Below are 23,581 nucleotides of genomic sequence, written 5' to 3'. Positions count from 1 at the left end.
TGCTGCCATTCTTGTTTGTTTGTTTTCGGTATTTACATAAATGTGATACTGCATCAAATAAAGTATTTCAGAATTTAGTATGGGTCTCATGCAACTTCAATAACAAAGCTCTATAACTGTAAGCCATATACCCAGCGATACATCAGCTACTTACCCTCTTAGTTTGGGCATTTGCATGTAGAGCAGTTTCACCAAATGGATCCATAAGGGTCCATTTGGTTCCATTTGTACACTCTCAGAGTTAAATTAACACCCAGTGTAGCTCTCAATATTGTTGGAGAAACATGGTTACACATTTTCTCCAGGGATGGAGTCCTGGTGTATCCACATAGGGACCAATCATCCAAAAAGACAGCTGCATTGCTGGTCTTGTGGTCTCTGAAGTAGATGGTCACTGACCCAAGCCAGCATCGTTAATGAGCCAATTGCAAGACACAACAGAGTCAACACTCAGAGAGGGCATGAACTGAGAACTACTGAGCTACCAGAGGCGTCGCCAAAAAGAGGACTAAAAATTATGTTATGACTTTAACTGAATGGGTATTTTGCCTACAATTGAGATTGCTTTCAGACCTGACAGATAGAAAAGCAGTCGCATCTCTCAGTGACGACGCAGTATTTTCACCAACGCTGAATTAGAAGTTATATGCCGATCGACTGTTGTTTATTAATTATTTTGAACATGCGTTGGGCTTAATGTCCGTTCCCTACCGGTCACCAAGCTCAGAATGTATAGCTATGAAATGTGTACACTTTTTTGTGTTGTCCTTTCAGCAAAAGTAGATTAATCACTTAATAGTGTTAAATTGCGAATACAGTAATAACAAAAATAGCCTCTACATTCAAAAACACAATTTCAAAGCTATAAAGACGAGCAACACAAATTCCAACCCCATAGGCCGAAAGTTCAATTTAGCCTACATTGGTGTGCCTGAAAAGTATGATGCTGATCGGTCCAGTGGTTTGCAAGATTAGCTCTGCCTGTGTGCACGCACGCACGCACGCACGCACGCACGCACGCACGCACGCACGCACGCACGCACGCACGCACGCACGCACGCACGCACGCGAGCACGCACGCGCACACGGACAGTGGTGAAAACATAATCTCCTGGCAGAGATAATGCGTTGTAGATTTAATTTACCACACAGTATTATAAGGTCCACTACCAATGTACAGACTCATTGTCATGAACAAAAGGGAATTGAGACTAATCATCAATGGTTTTGCAGAGTATTTCCCTTCTGTCTGTTTTTCAAAGTAGGCAATTAGGTCTAACATCACAGTCATTTAACTAAGTCTATACTCCAAATTGATTCAGACGCTGGTGTTGGTCCTTGCAGACATGGCGCATTTAGTTATGCAAATGGTTATCTTTCTGTGTGATGGGTTAATTAACCTGTAATACAAGATAGTCCGAGCCATGCACAGTAGTCGTTTGATGGCTAAATAGTGGGTCAATTGGGTTTTTAGCATTTTCGAAGTGGGCTTAGGGGCGTGCCATTGTTCCTTCAATTCTCTCGTGTTTTTCTGGGGTTTAATGACTCGTTCCATGGGTCCCAGAAGGTTAATGTGTTTAAACCCACTGTAATTGAGCTTTTGACCTACCGTTCACAAGCTTTATTTTATTTTTATTCATATCACGCCATTTTATGCCATGCTGTTCTACACTTGATAGTCATCTGCCACTTCTGCTTACCCCACCACCACCCCCACTCCCCCCCCTCCCCCCCACTCCACCAACCCCTTGCACTACCTTGAGTTGCAAACATACCCCCAGGAGGTTGTTTATAATGCCATTGGAGTGGCACTAATGTGTGCCATTTCATACCGCCCTCTGTGACTGGCCAGTCTTTTGTGCGGCATTTACCAAAAAGCTCTCAGACCTTGATCTGGAAGTAGAATAGTAGTTGTTGCAGTGGATGACGTAGATCACTGAATAGTGTGCTGTCATTACAAATAGAATATAAATAGGGAGATGTAATTCAGTGGCCCCACTTTTAGAAAAATAAGAATATTCTATAATGTATACTATAGATTGTATTTGTATTTGATAACATACCCATTTGTTATTTTCCCGGGATGATAGGACCGAAAGGGTGAAACGGTAGCTGTAGCTGTTCAGTCAGTGCGAGCTAAAGCCGTACTCTCCTTAGGGGTTATACGCCGGCTGTCCAATACATCCAAAATGTAGCTAAAGTGCCACCATGCGCCGAACTGCTGGCAGTTACATATGGGCAAAACTCAGTCACAAAACATGGTTGCTGTGAACCATGTGGTAAAATTCACATCTGTCGAACCATTGGATTTGATCTTCGTGCTAAACAATCTAAACACAGAGCGACAGTGACCTTCGACCATTCACATGATAAGGCTGTATAATGGTGAGGTTGGCACCCAGCAGCACCTGCTGGGTGCCAACCTCTCACCATCATACAGCCACGTTGTCCCCACTTGGCGTGTTCATCACAGACGACCTGGGGGGGTGTTGTCTGGAGTGGAGATTTGTTTGGACCAGTGGTTGTCCAAATTCAAATGTCTTTGTGTCTGTCTGTCTGTCTGTCTGTCTGTCTGTCTGCCTGTCTGTGTCTCTTTTATGCCCATGTATGGAGATCCCTGATGTCATCAACTTATAGACTGGCCTCCAAGCACTATATGATAATGGTTCTTCACTAAGTACTCTGACAACATCCACAATGCATAACCGATAGGCATGCGTTCCCAATGGGCATTGGCTTAGTAAATGCTCAATGACAGTATTTGGAGAAGAAATTGGGAGAAATCTCAGAATATAGAATAAAATAAGAATGTTCATTTATACACACATAGCTGCATCACAGACAATAAACTAGAGGAACTGGTTTGTCAGTACAGAGGGGGGGGGGGGTTGTATTTAATTTTGATGTTCACTGAACAATATTCAGATGTCTCTGTCATGTAACTGTAGGTATCATTCCACATGAGCTATAGACAGTCCTCGACAGCCCTTGTGGCTGATTCAGATCACTGCCAGCAGCAGACTGGCATCTCTTGACACCATAAGGATCACTTGTCACACTTGTCACCGGGTTGTCCCGTGTAGGTAATATTTATTGGCACGGTAATGCACCAATCACCCCGTACTCATTCCACATGGTTACACCTGGGCAGGCAATGTATGCTGATGAGGCACTCGATTTCTGAGAGGACTGTTAATGGAGTCCTTGGCATTGCATATGATTAAAGATGTCTCTTGTCGTTATGCCGTTTAGGTGATACTGATCTTGACCAAGTTGTATGACTTTAACCTGGGTGCCGTGACCGAGAGCTCTCTGTGGAGGTAAGGGGTTAACTCAATATTGGTATGTTTGTTTAGCCATCTCCATCCAGACAGAACAAAGTTAAGCTATGTGTGGAATTGTGTAAAAAATCCAAAAGCGGAGCCCCAGATACAGGAAAATAATATATTCATAGGCAATGCAGTATACAGTAAGTATGATTTATAGCACTCTCGCTTGCTTGGATGTGAACAACCAAGTTATACTGGGAAGCAATATGAAATATGTTTTAATAAAGGTAGTTCAGTTTTAGTTCACATGGAAATACCCTGCTCTCTGGCTCTTTACTATTCCAAGGATAGAGGGAGGGAAAAAGGAGAACTTCATTGTGGACAAGGCCTATAGGGACACATTTTGAAAGGTTACATTTAAAGTAATAATCTAATGGTTAATGCAAGCCTTCTTTTGTCCTGTTATAGGTTTTGTCTTTTTTCTTTGACCAATAAATTTGCCTGCGTTAGTTTTGATTTAATAGTTTCTCTAGCCATTTGTTTCAGAAGCAATTGAAGTGCAATTGCCGCTGTACTGTATAGCCGTAGCAATTCCAATCGCCATTGTTTTTTCCAGTTACGGTACACTGTCAGATCATAAATAAGAATGGAATTCGTTAAGGATTACACCACAGAGCGCCCAATCCAGACTTGCATGTCTCTTTTCTTTTTTTTCCGTCCCCTTTCCCAAAGCCCACAGGAAACTCATTTAATTTTGAAATACACCTGACAAAGAGACCATCAGTTCATGGAGCATATAGCCTCAAATTAATTTCTGTTTCACTAGAGGCACTGCCAAGATTTACACCCGACTTGACACGTTTAGAAATCCCATATTGTGTACAGGAGGTATTCCATCATCAAGGTGTCTGCTTAACAATGGCGCCACACGTAAATTAGAGTGTTCCTCAGGGGGTGCACGAAGGCTCTTAGTATGGATATTAGAAAAGGACAGTGTTTTGATATCGTGAAAAGATTTCTGTGATAACACAATAAATGATTTATGAGCATAGCCCCAAGCAACTGTCGATGGCAAAATACAACAAGTGAAGATCAACGGGTGTTTTACAGAGACTTTCTAACAAGCATCAAGTTCCTCCATGTTACAAAATGATGAGTGCCTTTTCAGCTAAGGTAACTTCACACTACAATAACTTCATTTAAGAGGCTGTCTTCCACAGCCAGCTGCAATTTGGGAGAGATATATCAACTGAGAAGAATACTTGAGCGCAGCACAAACACAAACGCGTGTAGGGGGTAAGCCTTTGAAAAACAATGTCAACAGCAAATGGAATGATGCAGCTTAATGCACACGCAATGATAGCAGACACTGGGTATCTATCCAATTATGCAGTGAAATTACATTTGGAGGCACTCAGGTAGAACTGCGAGAAAGGATTGGCTCCCTTTGGCATGGGATAATGTAAACATAAAGAATGGAGACACACACATCTCCCCCTTGTCATGCAATACAGGGGGCGGGAAGGGGACAGACAATGCTTGGAAGCGCGGGTATCCTTTCATGTTCTTCATTTGTTTATTCCTGCTGGATAATTCAGTATGCTGTAGCAGCAGGCATAAATGCCCCCATTTTCTTCCAACAAAGGCTGTTTAGTTAATGAGGTCTGGGGCTCAGGCCTCATTTATTTCCCTCACTTCCGCCACAAGATATAACATGATTCACACTCAACTTACACATGTAGCCATTATGCAAGTCACCTTCTTTTATCCTCCTTGTTTTTCACTGCCAGTTTGCTGTAATTGGTAAATGCAGGCTCAGTCAGTCTTCCTTGATGAGGAGGCATGGGAAAGACAAAATCTCTTCTCATGGGGGTAGGAGGTTTGTGGGAAGTTTAGAGACAGACTTCAATGGTCACTGTAGGGCAAATTTGGACAGCCAGGAGGAGAATGTGTCTTCCTACTATTTCTTCTGAATAGTAAACAAGAAGGTAACCTCAGAATGAATAGTTTGTCTTCCCCAATAAACTTGTTTTGTAAATACTTGTTGAATGACACTTGAAGATCTATCCTTTAGCAAGATAAAAGCAATGTCTCCATTTTTACTCTACAGACATGCAGGCCTTTACTTTTTTCTGTCTTCGTAGATCAGTGGATTATGGAAGTACTTATACCAAACTCAATGATAAAGTTGGGTCAAGGACTGTGTTAAGTTACCTCTACGTCTGCCCAACCAACAAGAGGAAGGTCAGTATGTTCTCCAACCCTTTATTTATTTTTATTTTATTTGATATCTGATCTTTGAATAGGCTTGACATTAAAATGCTGCTGTTGTTCTCACTGGCTATGAAGTATTTATGTGTGCTGCAAAATGACAGCATCCCTATTCTTCAAAGTGTTGAAGAGCGCTTCCTATTCTCTCTCCGTCTCTCTCTCTCTGTGTCTCTGTCTATCTCACTTTCTCTCTAATACTGAGCCTCTCCTGTATCTGTACTTTAGATAATGATGCTGAGCGACCCAGAGGTAGAGAGCGCTGTTCTCATCAGTTCAGATGAAGGGGCAAGCTTTGAGAAGCATCCCATTAACTTCTATATCCAGAGCCTTCTCTTCCACCCAGCGCAGGAAAACTGGATCCTGGCTTACAGCCATGACAACAAGGTAGCAGGACTCCTTGAGTGAATCTACAATGGATCTTTACTGTTGAAAGAAACAAAGTGATGAAATATTGCTTTGAAAATGCTTTGTTTTTGTTGTTTTTTCATCAGTTCGGTATCACTGACATTTGGTTTCGTTTTATGTTGCAGTTGTATAGTTCAATGGACTTTGGGAGAAAATGGCTGCTTGTTCACGACAATGTGATGCCAGGGCGATTTTACTGGTATGATTATGGATTCTATTTTTGTGTTTTGTGCTGTGATTGATTTAATGGCTGTAATTATAGTGTCCATATGGCCTTACGATTACGTATGGCCTTAAAAGAATCCTATGATCGCTTTTCAAAAAATGATCTTACCAAGACGATCAAACCGAAATGTATGTGGCCTATTACTGTATGCCTGTCTCATTCTCCCTTTTCTATAGCACAAATATGACATGCAATTTTTGTTGTCAATGTCATCTGGTAATCTCGGGTCCATGGGCACGGGATGGTGAATATTGATGTGACGCAGTTTATCCCTGCTTGTCATGGTTTGTGTCAAGCCCAAGTGCCTTTTGAGCTGGAAAAGAAACAACATTGTTGGGAGGACATCCACTCATTTGATAAAGGACATTTGATAAATAAGGACAGCATAGCAGGAATGGTGCTCAAATTATGTACTTGCCCTTGAAAACCAATGCTTTGTATACTGTGAATATTATATATATTTATATATATTTAAAAAAAGATCATGGCACTTTATCACATACCCCCGGCCTTTATTTGCCCTGGGTTAGCAGATTGAAAAAAATAACCGAGAAGGTAATGATCCGTATCAGCCCTTGGCCTGATATGGCAATTGACGAATCAGTGCAAGCTAAACTGTCACTGCAGGAGCTCAACGTGTGAAACATGGAAGAAACAAAGCTGCCAAACGCGGTTGCTGCCCGTGCTTTTTTAGAATTCACACCCGAGGAGAATATATCCTGGTGCAAAGGAACCAAAACACAGAGTGGAAAAGAACAAGTGACCACCTATGGTTCACAGAATGGCTAATGGCAAGGGCGAGGCCCACCTGCTGTTTTCTCCCCACACTGCAGACAATCCCAATGACATTACCATTTTATTTGCCTGCGCTGTTCATTGTTGACAGTAGTATAAGCACTCAAGCCCTATTTCATTCTTCATTGCACGACAGAGCTGTGCTGTAGAAATAGCTGATCTAAAATCAGTCAAGAAACAAGCCTATAATGATATGACCAAAATATACATGCCAGGTTGAAGGTGTTTAATCTATTTATTCAATTAAAGTTTTGATCACATGCTATTTTATCAATGTCTCTGTCAGTACTAGTAAATAGGCTGTAGGTATGTGATAAAGAAATGTTTGCCCTCTGTATCCAACCTCAGGCAATGATAAATGCCTGTGTGACAATACATAACTATTCTACTGCTGGATGTTAATGGAATTTGTTGAGGGAGTTGGCCAGAAACTTCTGTTTTCATTTGTTTTGTAATTGCACGACCTTAACCCCCCGCATCTGTCTTTGCACTCTCACCAATTAGCTAACATTCAGGAAATGAAGAAGGTGCTGATGTGCTGACATGCCTCTCTCTCGTTCCTACTCACTGAGTTCTTCCACATCTTCTTCATCTCCTCCTCCTCTTCTACCTCTTCTCTCAAGGGCGGTAATGGGACTGGACAGAGAATCAGACGTGGTTCACATCGAGACACGCATCTCCAAAGGCCGTGAGTGCTTCACTCCAGTTCAGCCCCACAAGACCCCTTGGCTCTCATTTAGAACGAGGTCACTGGTGAAGAGGAGACCTGTTCTGCAGTTCAGATTGGTCCCAGAAGTCTTGTAAAGCAGAGTAGGAGTCTCTTCGACAAAAAAGGGAGAGATACAGTGGGTTGATCGATGTTTCTTTTCCTTAATCTCTCCCCTGCGTCCCATAGAAGAACCCCCACTCTCACTTCAAAACAGCAGACTAAATTCAGTCAAACCAATTACAGGGTTCTATACCAGCTCAGGAAAAAAACGGAACTCCTTTTGAAATGTGGTCAACTCTTTTGGGATGTACATGTAATGTGCAGAATTAGGCCATTGACATTTAATTTTGGCCAGTGACATTTAATTGGACAATCATCAATACTGTTACCTGCTTCACATTCTCTATCTGTGGCATATACTGTAAGTTAGCAGCTAAAGTACTGTTTTAAAGTACAGCAATTTATTGATGACTGTGTTCCAGGTGCCCGGTATGTAAAGTGCCGAGCTCAAAGATGTTCAGAGGGCAACAGACAATACCTCTTCCCTGGACATGTGGATACCAACTCCCTGGTTGTGCAGGATGAATATGTTTTCACACAGGTATGTACACACATATGTTCATGCTTTTCTCTCAAATATATAAACCCATAATATCATCATATCAGACTGGTGTGCTTTGTTTCACATTTTTGTTTGTGGTAATTTCTGATTCTAGTTGATGTTTTTCTATCAAAGCCTACATGATGGCTTGGTCCAGCACACCTGTTCCCCACTCGGGTAGTGTGGGTTTTGATTACCTTTTATCCCATTCATATCACGGCACGCTCAGTACTGCTGCCTCGGTACACAGGTCAGACTCCTTGTCTGAAAGATGTGTTTGTCAGCCGGTAGCAGACTCCTGTTAGTGGCAGTCAGTGTCATTATTGCAGATTTAATTTCAGGTGCCCTCTGCCATCATTGATTTCCATCTACAGCAAGGATTTTGCTGTCTGTATGCTCAGTCATGATCCACTCACTCAGCTCTTGAAGGGTGATAAAACAAATACTGAAGCCTTGATTAGAATGAAAGCTAAACAAAAAACAAGTGGAATGTTTTCTGAAGCTCACGGTTTGACATAAGTCATACGGATGCAGCACTCCACTATGAGTAAATGCCACAATATTTGCGGTGCATTTTCCATGCGTTTACCCATGCATGTGTTCTGGTGATGATGCCACAGCAACTCTTCTAATGTAGTACCATGTCTCTGTTCTCATGCACTTGATGTGTAGACTACATTGGAACAGCACCGTTCTAAGAATGAAAATACAAGGGGGAAACCACCGCACTGTGATTTAAAAATGGTGATTCAATAATATGTCTGAATTGAATTTATTTGAAATGAGATTGACCCTGGAGGCAGGGAGGAAGATGCCGATGAAAATAACTGAACACAGCTGGCATGTCTGTGGGGAGCAAACCACAGATGACTTTCTTGTGACTTTCATTGCTTGGGGCAGTTGGATTTAACTTGACAAAGAATAATGAGGTTATCGATTGGGCTACAACGAAATAAGCAGTCTTCAACACCTCCAAAGTCTCTTGGGAGAGAGGGAACAGCCAAGTGCAACATCCTCAGAAATGTGGCCAGGGAAAATGCAGCTCATTGATTTTCGATAGATTATTCCATTAGAGCTCTAATGTAGTGTGTTGTGGGACAAACACCATCCCTCTAGTTGATTAGAAAATAAGCAATCAAGTAGCTTCGCTATAGCTGTGAGTGGAGGGTAAAGTGGTAGTGCATTAAGATCTTCAAGTGGCACCAAAGATAAAGACAACAGTCATCAGTGTCTTTTACCTTTGGGCTAATGATGTATTTAAAAAAAATTGTTTTGTTTTCCTTGTACAGTATCTTGTTCTGCTTTCTACTGTACTGCTCCTTGAAGTATCTCTAAGACTATTATTACATTTAGGACAATAGCAATTCCTTTAATCAACTTTAACTTTAACTTTGTTATTCAATTTGACAGCTGACATAGTTCAGCATGTGTACAACTTGCCTCTCCAGCATGGGTGCAAGCTACTGAAATAATATATCTAACCACGATATTGTCTAGGTGAAATTGTACAATACAATATACAGTAAGTAGGCAGTGATATTACAGTAAACATTCTGGACTATTATGCAAAAGGAAAATATTGCTGATACTGTATTTGTAAAAATAGCAAAAACGACAGTCTTGTAGTAGGAATTTTGGGTTATTTAGAACAACAAAATCAAATTGGCAAGGTCTAAAACTTTCATATAAACCTATACACACTGCACCAAAAATAAAAATCCAAGCACTGCATTTCATCTTTGCTAAATGTATCAGTAAGTTTAACGCCTGATTTATTCTTTGCCGTACGCCGGTGTAGTGCACCTAGCCGATGTACAAGCTCCCAATGCATTACGGGTGCGAGATGTTGTGAGATTTATTGAACATTATGTTTATTTATTCTTATTTATTTTATAAACACTGTATGCTATGTGTGGATTGTCTATATTAGATAGTCTCGCCCAGTCCAAAACATGTTAATTTGATGACCGGCGGACCCAAATGAGACTCTTTGAGTCTCCTACCAGATACATTAGCGTCTTTCCGCCGGTCATCAAATTATTGGCTTAGGAATGCGACAAAAACTAAAGAATCTCCATGAATTCAATGCTTCATGGGGTGTGTAATTGATAGAAAATAAGTCATTTTTTGGGTGAACTACTCCTTTAAGACCTGCAGCCGATTCTACAAATGTCTTTTGTAGAATCGAAAACTACAAACAGTTTTCTGAAAACGTATCTTTCTATGTCAGTGGTTCTCAAACTTTTGAGAACCACAAAATCAGCCAAAAAGGATCCCCAAAATTCTATGTATTTGGCCGTGGACCCCCATCTCAAAATATTTTGCTCCAGGGACCCCCAGAAGCAAAGATTTGAGTTAAAAATGTTTGCTTAAAAATATATATTTTTTGCACAGATTTGCACACATTTTGATGATTTTTCAAAAATAGCAGATCTGCAAGCTCGCAGCGCGGCACGAGTGACACGCTGTGAGCTTGTATATCTGCTATTTTTGAATAGCCAAAGTATAAAATGTGTCTAAAATTATAAATGACACAGATGCTTTCCCAGTCTTAATGTTGTCCAGTTTAATTAAAATATAACACTTCAACACATTTGCTTTGTAAATGATGGACTTATACTTTCCTTGAGCTCAAATGAAGCTTCTCTGACTTCATTACTTAGGTGACCACGGCGGGACGAACCACCTACTACGTGTCCTACATGAGAGAATCATTCAAAGGGATGAAATTGCCTAAATATTGTCTGCCCAAGGTAAGTGCTAAGGTCAAATAAAGACTCTTGCTATTATACAGTATAATACAGTTAAAACACAAAATGCAAGAATGAGAATGTATTGCGAAGAAGGTCGATGCGGTTGGTGACAGGTGCGTAAGTAAAAAAAAAATCATAATATTCAGAAGAGGATCCCTGATGGTGATATCAAAGAAAAGGACCCGGACACTGTCAGGAACTTGCAAAAGAAATTAGCTCTTTATTCAACGTTTCGGTCGTTAGACCTTCATTAGGACAGACAATCTCAAGACAATTGTCTGTCCTGATGAAGGTCTAACGACCGAAACGTCAAATAAAGAGCTAAAAGTTCCTGACAGTGTGCGGGTCCTTTTCTTTGATATCACCATCAGATATCCCCTTCTGAAGAATGAGAATGTAAAAATCGATCTCTAAGGGTAAATTATTTTCAGTGTGTAGGCCGAGTGGTTCTAAAACAAGGACCCCAAATGTATACTTTAATATATTTTATTATATATATAGCATGTCTACAAGCTCACAATGCGTCACAAAGCCTGTAGCCGAAAATAGAAAATTGGGTTTAAGTGTTTATACTCTTCCTCGTTTTGCTGGGGACCCCCTGGAACCTCCTCAATGACCTCTGAGAAGGTCCCCCATGCCCCGCTTTGTGAAGCCACTGCTCTGTTATGTAGAAATGCCACTGTTGTTGCTATTCATACAGTACTTGTTGCCATCTCTCTCTCTCTCTCTCTCTCTCTCTCTCTCTCTCTCTCTCTCTCTCTCTCTCTCTCTCTCTCTCTCTCTCTCTCTCTCTCTCTCTTTGTTCCATGTCTTTGTGTCTCTCTCTTTATTTGTACACCCTAACAGGACATGCATATTATCAGTACTGATGAGAAGCAGGTATTGGCGGCGGTCCAGGAGTGGAATCAGAACAACACGTACAGTCTTTATATCTCGGACTCCCCTGGGGTTTACTTTACCCTCTCGCTGGAGAATCTGAGAACCAGCAGAGGACCAGCAGGCAACCTACTGGTCGACTTTTATAAGGTGCCCTACACTGAAAATCATCATTTCACTCAGCGTAAAAAAATAAATAAAATTTACACAGAATTAAATTAACTACGTAGGATTTAGCTATGTGATGGCTTATGGACTTAGACAATGAACCTCGCTTTAAGAGCCAAGCCATTACAGCACAAAGCACACTTGACGTCTGACTAAAACGCTGCTTTCATTATAAGCGGTTGGCCAGTAATGGTCCTTACATCACATACTGTGTAACACTTGAAGCTTAAAATTTCAGTGCTGCTCTGATTTGCTGTTTAATCCTCCTATATTTCCAGATTGAGGGGATAAATGGCATGTATCTAGCCAACAAACTCGTGGATCATCAAATCAAGACATTTATCACGTACAACAAGGGACAAACCTGGGCCCTGTTGCCAGCCCCCACGACTGATGTGGCCGGAAATAGCCTTCACTGTGTTCTGGTGAGCCGGAGTCGTTGGGCTGGAATGAATGCTCTCGTACATGGGAAATGAAGCCTCTGACACATATCATTCATCAAATGATTCAGTCCCATCGGCCGCGCTTTGGAGATTCCTTGATTGAGAAACGCATTTGCACAAGGCCAGGTGCTTGCTGCATGGCTTTAGCATCCATTTGCCTCTTTACTTTTCATTAACGGCTGAGGAAATGCCCGAGGCTGTTTGAGTCTTATTTGAGAGTTGGTGCGTTAGTGTACGGCCTGCAGCGTTGTCACGTTTAGTTTCAGGGGATCAGACAATCCATTAACCTCTGGGATTTCAATTTATTATCTGTAGTACTGAAGGCACCTGCATAATGAATGTTAGATTATGCAGAATTCCAGTAAATGGCCTATGTTGTTATGTGTCAGATACAGTATCGTGGCTGTTTACTTGATCCACAGTGTGTTCTTTAAGAAACTGCTGGCATACAGGCAATATGCGCAGTAATTGATGTGGCTCTGTTAATATTAGGCTACTAGGTTTTGTCAGGGTAGTACAAACGGCCACTATGCTGTAGTCCACTACCTCCCTCTTGGCAGTTTGAAAGCTCCTTATTGATGTTTTCCAAAGTACTTGATACCGAGAGATGAGTCACAATGATTTGAATCAATTTTGCCCGATTTATCAATGCATCTTCAGGGAATTTTAATTACATGCCTTGTTTGCTTTAGAATGAAGCAGTTCAAATGCCTTCCTTGTCCTCTCAGCCGTTTTCATTTTGCTGGCAGAGGAGATGAGGGAGGAAAGCATCTTTGATTTCTAAATGGTCTCTGAAATTGGTGGCAGTTTTCGCTCAAACGGGAAATGAGTTTGAAGGCAGAGCCAATTATAATTGCATCTGTTAAGATCGGTCTGACTCACTTTGTTTCAACTCGTGCTTGATTGGAATCTATTGTGTTGACAGCCATTTTGTTCACTACATCTACATCTGGAGATGTCAGAGAACCCCTACACCTCTGGACGCATCTCCAGCAAAAGCTCTGTACCAGGGATCATTGTGGCTACAGGTACCGAGAGGACAATGACTTTGTATAGATAATACTAATTGAGAGAATTAATGAGTGACAGTGATGAAGCACATGAATTTGATGACTTTGCGTCTCCAGAACCTTTCATGGTTACTCAGGCAATAGCGGTGATGCAAACACTGAAACACACTCACCTAAGTTACAAAGTGAATTTGACCTCTACACATGTGGTACATTTTGATTGACATGATTGGGATCATAAAGTCACAAAGTTATCCTCTAGAGGAGACACGCGCATTCGGGTAATGATTGGGAATCTGTGCATAAGGTACTGTAGGCGTATTATAGCTTTTCAGTTAGACAAAATCTCAAGAATAATTGCTAATGCACCAAAAATATATATGTACAAAATACACAAGTTGTTATTTTCGTACCCAGGAAATGTTGGAAGAGAACTGTCTTCCACCAACCTTGGGATGTTTATAACATCTGACGCAGGGAATAGCTGGAGACAGGTGAGACTTGGCTTCATTAACATTTAACAGCAGACGTGCATTCATATTGAATGCACGCTGTGCAGCAAATGTGTCTGATGTTTCCGGGTGTTTGTCTGCGTAGATTTTCGAGGAGGAGCACAGCATTTGGTTTCTTGACAACGGAGGTGCTTTGTTGGCGGTCTTACATGCTACAGCACCTCTACGACACTTATGGTACGTATACAGTCGCATCCCCGTAGCTGCTACCATAATTAGGTGTACAAAACATCGCAGTGAACTTGTAGTTGCAAATTGCCTGGAGACAATATATTTCTCTCCCATTTGCTAGTTTTGTGAGTTGTTTCTGCATACATTCACTCTTTATAGTACGTTTGAAATGCTGATGGAATACGTTTGCATGAACACCGTATCAGCACAACGGCCCCTCTCGCCACATCAAAACTGAATCACTTTCAGCGGAAAAGCGCCTGTTTCTGGATTGTTCTGGCGTTTTGGTATTTTTGAGTGCTTTTATGCAAATGAGCAAGCAGAGACGGTCGGAGAGTACTGTTGGATGAGACTCAGAAGGTTTCACAATACATCACTATCAAAAGTATTTAAGACTTTTACACTCTCGTGGTTAAATTGGCACTCAGGATTCTCCAGTGTTATTCATGTTTTGTGATGAAAAGAGTCTGATTAAGGTACTTAACTTTTCAACGATGGTATTGTTTTGCCGTCTTTGCTTAACTTAAAGCTGCACTCTGTCATTGCATTTCCTAACTGAGATTTGAACCTGGGGCCGCCAAGCAATACTGACATTTTTACCACTGCCCTTCAGGCAGTACCACTTGTCAACCAGTAGTGGCCACAGGATCTACTCATTAAGGGCAGGTGAACAAATACAACCACCGCAGTTGTGTTAGTCATATTGTATTAACATACTCTACCATACAGATTGGACAATTGGTCATGTGTGCTGTGTGTTGTATTCACACAAATGTTACATAGTATAGCTTTATAGCTTGTTGACCGGATTCCCAAGGGCTCTATACTAGGTCCCATCCTGCTTTCACTCTACACTACATATTTTGCCAAAAGATTGCCGATCTACAAGATCGTAGAGTTCTCTCCAGAATAAGGATGTTGGTTCAAGTGGTTAAGGATGCTCATTAACTAGTGTGTTACAAAACTTTAGCTATATTTTACAAGGGATAGGGTACCAACTGTATCTACCTACACACACACATTTAACATCTTTATTTGCATTCACATTTAACAAGAAATTCTTGAACACAAACAACAGTAGATGCACAGGCTTGGGAAACTCAACAACAAGTGTTTCAGGATACAGATCACGGGTACAGGAAGCATCGCCAATTATCACAGACACTGAACAGAATTTAGCCAATGCCTTAGCTCTTGGCATGGGCATTCCTGCAATCTGCAGGCCTCTCACGACTGATTTATGGACATTACTGAGGCTTCCAGATATGAACACAAGCAGTTTCATTTGTAACCAAGCTTTATAATAGCATCCTTAAGACGTTGGTACTTAAGCACCGCACCTTGGTAAGTAATGCCTCTTCCACACACGCACGCACGCACGCACGCACGCACGCACGCACGCACGCACGCACGCACGCACGCACGCACGCACGCACGCACGCACGCACGCACGCACGCACGCACGCACGCACGCACGCACACACACACACACACACACACACACACACACTGATCTTGAACTAATTAATGAAGCCCTCCATGCTCTTTCATAAGCATTGACGGCTGTTTGTCTGTTGATGTGGTACAGGATCAGTCTAGATGAGGGTAAGAAGTGGGACCGCCACAGCTTCTCCCTGGCCCCTTTGTATGTGGACGGGGTTTTAATGGAGCCGGAGACAGAGAACCACATTATCACGTAAGTTACAGAAGGACCACACAGTCCAGGAGGAGTAGACAAACACAAACATAAAGCCAGAGAAGGGAGGTGTATTGTTCCTTAACAAAACAAATGTTTGTTTCCTTTCTGGCTCTGTTTGGTCCCATATGAATGAGATCAGCTCAAACTCCCCGTCAGGCTAATGCTTTTGTAAACATGAAGCAAACATTCTGAGTTACGGGGCCTACTCTTACACTGTCAGTTACAGCTTAATGCACCACATCCCTAGATTATTTCTCATAAATCTTGCATTTTGTATGATCTCTCCTCCAGTTTTTTTGGACACTTCAGCCATCGGTCAGAGTGGCAGCTCATCAAGATAGACTACAAGGGCATCTTCAATAGAAGATGCATGGACGGAGATTACCAGACATGGCACTTACACAACAAGGTAGCAGACATGTTGAGCCCTATTGATTTATTGTTATTGTGTGCACAGCAACTTATTCTTTCTGTCTTTCTTTTGTTCCTTTATGTTTGTCTCTTCCATCCTCCTTTCTTGTTGGGTTCCTTTCAAGGGCGAGCCATGTGTTATGGGTGAGAAGCAGATCTATATGAAGCGCAGACCAGGCAACCGTTGTATGCTAACCCAGGACTACTCACGGATATATTCTTCAGAGCCCTGCCTCTGCAGATCCTATGATTTTGAATGGTAATGGCACCTTCCCATTGCTTTCATACCAAGTAATGTCCCAGATTTCTACCAACCTTATGTTGCCCATATTCATAGCTATTATGTTTACTGTGTTGATAATGTGCATGTATTCACTTAATTAAATTTGGAAAATTCTAGATGCAAGTTTCCATAATGCAAATGTTCATGTTAGAATTCAATGAATACTTAATGATTTGGTTAATTCATTTAAAAATGCCTTTTATCCAATTGTCTCAAATAATGTTTCATCCTGCTTGTCACATGGGTCTTGCATGTGTCACTATCTTAAAAAAGTTTGTGTCTGTGAACCATTTTTCCTGACTTAAAAAAACTGCTGACGCTGAGATTCAAAGCACCTGTGATATCATTTTATGCGCTCCCTTGTATCGGCAGTGATTATGGGTACGAGCGCCAGGCGGATACAAAGTGCGCCTCTGCTTTTTGGTTTAACCCAGATGCAGCTGCTAAAAGCTGCAGCACCAGTCAAAGCTTCCTCAACAGCACCGGGTAAGTGGAACCCAAATCAACTGCACAGTAAAATCCTCAGTGATCATTTAACTCCAAAGAGTCTTCAAATGGAACCAAAATGGCCCTATGGTCCATTTGGTCCCATTTGTAAACTCTTTTACTCTGTGAACACACATCACGATATAATGTTGTCCCAGTTCCCAGAGAGGCAGGCACGGGTAAATTAATTTTCATGCAATAAGATGACTGTAGATGTTATAATCTAAGGCACATGAATAAAGTCATACATCATCAGTATTTTACATTTGGCCTCTGAGGTTTTGGAACAGTGAGGCTCACACTGTCGTTATGGGTGGTGTAGGTATCGGAAGGTGTTGTCCAACAACTGCAAAGAGGGAGGGAAGAATGTGTACTCCCCCAGGAGACAGGCTTGTCGCCCCAGACCGCCCCGAGGCCTACGCTTGTCAACGGGTCATGGAGAGCTCAGTGCCTTGGTTGGGAGCAATGTCACATTCCTGGTCTATCTGGACGATGTGAGTCATACAACAATGTGGCTTCATTATGGCCATTATTATTCATATTATTTCATAAAGGTGATACAGTATGCGTTATTGTTCAGGCGTAACTTGTTCTTGTGGCATAACAGATGACAAAATGTCCCCGAATTTGAAGCAGGGACACAAAGGCGCAGTTATGTGACTGACAGCCTTTCCTGTCTTTTTCCTCTCTAGCTCTGCATTGTTTTTTCCATTCTCTTCTCTCTATGAAGTTCCTTTTAGTTTTTCCCTCCTTTCAAGTGCTTGTGGAGTGATGTTGGCCACACCAAGCATGATAACTTTAACTATACATAATTTATATGTTTTTTTATTTTTTATCTAACAGTAACTCTTCTGTTCACATAATTATTGTTGTAGTTGGAGTTATCGTACTTGGTGTGGCTGGCCATTTATACTCTTTTATTTATCCCGAGCACTTTTTCTTGAGCAGATTGCTCTTCCTCCCACTTGGTCCAAGATCAGTGTCCCAGCTTAAGCCGTCCTGACAGATGCCATGCGTTCTCTCCCTGTCCGCAGGGAGACTCAACAAGGACCAATATCCAACTAGACTTCGGAGACGGCATCAAGATCACATACTCTAATCTGAGCCGGGCGGATCACGGAATCCAACATGTCTACAGAACCACAGGGATTTACAGAGTGACGGCTCTCGCTGAAAACAGCCAGGGATCTGACAGCAGCTCAATGTTTTTACATATTACCAGTATGTGAACGAGAAGCCTCATTACTCATTTCTCGTACAGTGCATGTAGATGGAAATGCCTCTCTTTTATGGGCAACCATGCTCTCACCTGTATGAAACATATTTTTCATAGGTGTAGATGTTTAATATAGATAGAAGAATATTACTGCTCATAAAAATGCATTTCAATCACCTCTGGCGACGCGATGCCGTGGTGTCACGCAATTGCATTTTCTGGGATCTCGAGGAGCTCATAATTCAAGACTCATAGCGTAAGCGACATAAAAGAATCTTGGAAAATCAAGGATAGTGAACGTCTCCTTGGGTAGAATTAAGTCCATCCTCTTTAACACAGCATTGCTTTTGAACTGTTGCCATGCTGTCATTGGATTTTAGTAAAATGCCAAACCACATACAATATTATGCAGCAGGCAGCTGAAAGACCTTGTGAGGCTCATATCTGTCTCTTAGGCGATCTGTGTGTCTTTTTGTGGTTAATGTGATTCTCCCCTGTTTGTTTGTGTGTGTGCGTGTGTGTGTGTGCGTGTGTGTGTGTGCGCTGCCTTTCTTGCCTTAGGTCCGGTGGAGCGTGTGTATCTCTCCGCTCCTATTGTAGTCACCAGGGGGAAGGAAGCTAATCTCACCGCAGTGGTTTGGCCCGGTCACTCCAGAACACTGACCTTTTTCTGGTGGTTTGAAAACAGCTCCGAGGTGAGATGCATCCACCTCCTCCTCCTCCTACTCTATGTTCCACACAAACTTTTTTTTGTATTATTATCTTTACTGCAACTCCTTTGCATTTCTCTCCCCATCGTGCCCTTGTGGTGTTCGGACTGAATTTTTTTTGATCGCCTGCAGTTTTCTATAGAAAAGGTCGCCCACAGTTTTCTGTGTTGTGATTATTATGTGTTTGCCACAATAACACCTTCCACTATACAGCATTTCCATGGCCACTCATGTACTCTATTTATTTGTGAAAGAGAACACATGCTTCTCCACTCTACTCTCAATGTTTTTCTCTTTTGAAAAACAGCCCATCATAACCTTGGAGGGAAGCATCTCTTACAAGTTTCAAAAGGAGGGAACAAACAAGGTCACAGTACAAGTTGCTTCTGGAAGCACCATAATACAGGATACTAAAGTCATAAGCATTAAAGGTGAGTGGGGAAATCAGTTTTCAAAGGGCCTTTAATTGGTACCATGAATGCAAAATGAATATAGATCAAATATCGGGGGAATGTACGATACAGTACCTCCTGGTCCCTATTGCAAATGCTGCCACGTTAATGTCAACTGTGGACTTATCTAATGAGCAAATACATCATGGTATGTGAACATGATTATCTTGAGGGGCAATTAATTTTCAAGTCTGTATGCATTATCATACACAGAGGAAACCCTTTAATCTACATATTAATCATAAGCTATATATATATAAATATAGCTATATATATATATATATATATATATATATATATGCAGCGGTGTAAAGTAACTAAGTACATGTACTCAAGTACTGTACTTAAGTACAATTTTGATGTATTTTTGCTTTTGTATTGTATATTTGATGTATATTGTACTTTTACTGCACTACAATTATTTGAAAACTTAAAGGGATACTTCACTTTCAAATAAAATAAACATTAAAACAAATTATTTAAAAAAAAATGAAAGAAGTTATGGCAAAATAAAGGCCCCCTCAAGCATTAGAGTGTCCTACTAATGTGTGAGGGGGCCTTTATTTTGCCATAACTTCTTTCATTTTTTTAAAATATTTTTTTTTAATGTTTATTTTATTTGAAAGTGAAGTATATATATATATATATATATTTAAGTTACTAGTTCCTTTGTAGATTTTGATTATTATTACAAAACCACTTCAGCCCTATATATATTTCGGCCATTTGAAAATAGCCGATCTACAAGCTCACAATGCGTCGCATCGCGATCTGCTATTTTCAAAAGATTTGTATACATTTTATACATTTGAAAACTTTGTGAAATGGGACATTCTACATAATGAGTAATTTCTACTTTGGTACTTTAAGTACATTTTGATACCAATACTTTTGCACTTTTACTCAAGTGTGTATGTGTGTGTGTGTGTGTGTGTGTGTGTATGTATATGCATATATATATATATATATATATATATATATATATATATATATGTATATGTATATGTATATGTATATGTATATGTATCTGTATGTATACACACACATATGTATGTAAGAGACATTTCTAAGGGGCATCACTTTTATCTTCTCCCTAGAATTCTTCAGGTCGCTGCTGTTGTCATTTTCTCCAGCCCTTGACGAGCATAACCCTGACATTCCAGAGTGGAGGGATGACGTGGGACGTGTGGTGCGAACAGCTCTGTCACAGGTACAGTCAGTATACCTCGCTCTGGGACTGCTCTTAACCCATTAAGACCGGGGACGTCATTTTCATTTTCAGATTTCTTTGGCTATTCAAAAATAGCAGACATACAAGCTCATAGCGCGGCACCGAATGCCTTGTAGATCTGAACAAAAGAAAAAAATCTTGACAATTTGTGGAAATCTTTGTATTTTTTTAAAGCGAACATTTGTAAAATATTTTGTTCCCGGTCTTAATGGGTTAACAGTCAGCACCGTGTGTCAGCCTCCCTCTTGTCTATTACTATTTCATACCGTGGTTCTCTCATGCGTGTGAGCACAATACAGAATGCTGTGTTCCACAAAGTTTAAATGCAAAAGAAACGATTTATTTTTATTTTTTATCTGCCCTAATGAAGAGAATAAGTAAACATGTTGGGACTGCAATTTATTGTCCTTTATCGATTCATCTGTTGATACATTTTCTGATTATTTGATTAATCTATGCGACTAATAAAATGATGGTAAAATAAGGTAATAAAGGTCAATATGCTCATCAGAAGTTGTCTGAACCCAAACGGACATCTTGAAATTGCTTATATATCCACAAAATGTTTAATCGTATAATATGCAACAAAGACAAGCATTCACATTGGTGAATTTGATAAATTGTCTGACGATCGAGAGATCGATAATATTATTAATTATTTCACCTCAAGCAGTATTATAATATACCTGCCTGTTCATGCTGTTGCTGCATAATTTGAATTTTCTGCCCCTAAAGTCTTCCTTACACAATACTTTTTTGGGGACAAATGTGTTTGAGATTAATCTGCTCCTGAATAGTTTATTAATAATCGGCCATACTTGATTAAATACAGGCCTGTTGTTCCTATAATGTGTTGTTGCAGGTGTCTGGCTTTCCAGAGGAGCAGCTGCTTGTGTCATTGTACCCTGGTCTCCCTACCGTTGCTGAGCTCTTCATTTTGCCCGACACACACACATCATCTGAACACGAGAAGAGGAGCGAGGAGGATCTGGAGAGGGTAAGAGTCACAGAACTATGGTGGTACTCAGTGCTTAAAGAATGCATGAACTGTGTGCTGGAAGGTTGCTTCAGAATATTTGACAAAGCAAGTGCTGTCATTGTTTGACTCAATATGACATGTTAATTTGTTTTTCAACAGATATCTGATATCTTTGTCAATGCGCTGAACCAAGGCTTGATCCAGTTTGATTTGAAAGCTGACATTCGCATTATCGTGTATATCACGCAGCAGACTTTGGGTAAGTCACCGTATTACTCACTATTCTCTCTTGGATAACTTTAGCTGCTCCATTATGAATCTTGTATCAAACAGCTACTAACAAAGTCTTACATGAGATTTATGGATTAATTTATTTCAGCGTAGTTCCTCACAGCTATATATATATATTTTTTTAGCTTTATCTTGTTCGAGGTGCATAAGATAACGCAGGCATCCGTTATGATCTGACGTTCTCGCCTGCACATACAGTGAAATAATAATGCATGAGATAGATAAGCGCATTACCTAGTGCTGATTTTAATCATAGTGTATGCCTCAACATTTGAATATCTTCCCCAGTACATCGGTTTTGTAACTGGCACGCCTAGGCTGTGAGGCATAAAGGTGTCTTTGAAATAATTCGATCGATAAGATGATTGACAAAGTAGGCATTTGGTATGCACCAAGGAAAATCGGCAGGGTCAGTGTGATATTAACATATCGCAAAAACGTGTCGATCAAGCCAGCGTGGCCTTACCCTTTTCATCCTCTGACTGATCTGTCTTCATTTGTGTCTGCATACAAAGGTCTGGGTGCCTTTAAAAGGATCTGGAAAGGTCATAGCGTTGACTTTAGGCTTCCTTGTAAAGGCGAGAAACATGGTTGGTGAGGAGCAACATATTGAATAATGCAACTCAGCACTTAAAAAGCCCTGACAAAGCATAAAAGGCTTGTGTTTAACATGCTAGGGAGAGGCTGGATATTGTCTGGGATTTCGGTTATCGTGATATCATGATATAGCTTAAATGTTGTATTTTCCTGGGGCTGTATTCACAAACATTAAGAGATTTTTTTTAAATGGGTGTGTCAGTCCTGAGTTTAAGAGTCATACATTTTAGGTGTAAGAGTAATTCATAAAACATTGTATCTGTAAAACCGGCTCCTACTGTACATGTTTTTGAAACTAGGGGTTCGGGCTGCTACGCGGCCCTCACATCCAGAATTCACACCTACGTCGCACCGCAGATCCGACTGATATGCCCATATGGAGATCTCTGTATCTGTCAGCCCTTGTCCCTTTTATGCCCATATATGGAGCTGACTGATTTGTTTGTGCCTCATGCCATGACGACACATTGGTTAGACAACACACTCCATATTTGGGCATAGCTGCAGTGGGAACTCCTTTATAAGGGTTAGGGTTAGGGTCAGAGGTACTGCCTTAAGCCAATTTTAATATAGGAAATAAAGAGAGAGAGAGCCCCACAAAGGTCATTTGTTAGCTTCAATTTTATAATAATAACAATTTTGTCTGTTCATTTTATTTATTTATTATTAATTACTTACTTGAGTACTCTCTCCTGAGAAACTTGGTTGCTTCCAATTGAGAGATACTGTAGATGTCTCTCTCTCTCTCTCTCTCTCTCTCTCTCTCTCTCTCTCTCTCTCTCTCTCTCTTTCACACATGCACATGCACATGCACAAGTACGCACATGGAGCAGGTCTTTATTCTTTTGCTATTGTGGTTTGAGTTGAGTTATTGAGTTCTGAGTTAAGTCTAAATTTAGCATACCCATTCAAACACAGGTGCCAACGCACACACGCACATACAGTATGCACGCACGCACTGTACGTAGTATGCACGAACGCATGTGCGCACACACAAACATAGATGAACATATATAC

The 23,581-nt window shown here is 40.9% G+C and overlaps 1 protein-coding gene across 1 annotated transcript in view; it reads left to right on the top strand.

The window, feature by feature from the left end:
• LOC308100602 (VPS10 domain-containing receptor SorCS3-like) overlaps positions 1–23,581 on the top strand; it is a gene marked incomplete at its 5' end in the record, with an annotated part of 53,882 nt that overhangs the window by 21,374 nt on the left and 8,927 nt on the right. Inside the window, 23 exons of the mRNA XM_080449669.1 lie at positions 3,253–3,320; positions 5,414–5,513; positions 5,766–5,924; positions 6,071–6,144; positions 7,590–7,654; positions 8,158–8,276; positions 10,940–11,029; positions 11,876–12,055; positions 12,352–12,498; positions 13,442–13,544; positions 13,944–14,020; positions 14,124–14,215; positions 15,798–15,905; positions 16,200–16,317; positions 16,445–16,578; positions 16,975–17,088; positions 17,411–17,582; positions 18,123–18,309; positions 18,866–18,999; positions 19,322–19,445; positions 20,564–20,676; positions 21,560–21,694; positions 21,836–21,935. Coding sequence (XP_080305795.1) covers positions 3,253–3,320; positions 5,414–5,513; positions 5,766–5,924; positions 6,071–6,144; positions 7,590–7,654; positions 8,158–8,276; positions 10,940–11,029; positions 11,876–12,055; positions 12,352–12,498; positions 13,442–13,544; positions 13,944–14,020; positions 14,124–14,215; positions 15,798–15,905; positions 16,200–16,317; positions 16,445–16,578; positions 16,975–17,088; positions 17,411–17,582; positions 18,123–18,309; positions 18,866–18,999; positions 19,322–19,445; positions 20,564–20,676; positions 21,560–21,694; positions 21,836–21,935 — 2,713 coding nt within the window. The remainder of the gene's footprint in view (positions 1–3,252; positions 3,321–5,413; positions 5,514–5,765; positions 5,925–6,070; positions 6,145–7,589; positions 7,655–8,157; positions 8,277–10,939; positions 11,030–11,875; positions 12,056–12,351; positions 12,499–13,441; positions 13,545–13,943; positions 14,021–14,123; positions 14,216–15,797; positions 15,906–16,199; positions 16,318–16,444; positions 16,579–16,974; positions 17,089–17,410; positions 17,583–18,122; positions 18,310–18,865; positions 19,000–19,321; positions 19,446–20,563; positions 20,677–21,559; positions 21,695–21,835; positions 21,936–23,581) is intronic.

Source organism: Gymnoscopelus braueri (assembly GCF_963280865.1).
Source record: "Gymnoscopelus braueri genome assembly, chromosome: 14".
Classification (NCBI taxonomy): domain Eukaryota; kingdom Metazoa; phylum Chordata; class Actinopteri; order Myctophiformes; family Myctophidae; genus Gymnoscopelus; species Gymnoscopelus braueri.
The sequence above is the reverse complement of the archived record's forward strand: the minus strand, read 5'-3'. Positions and strand labels throughout refer to the sequence as shown.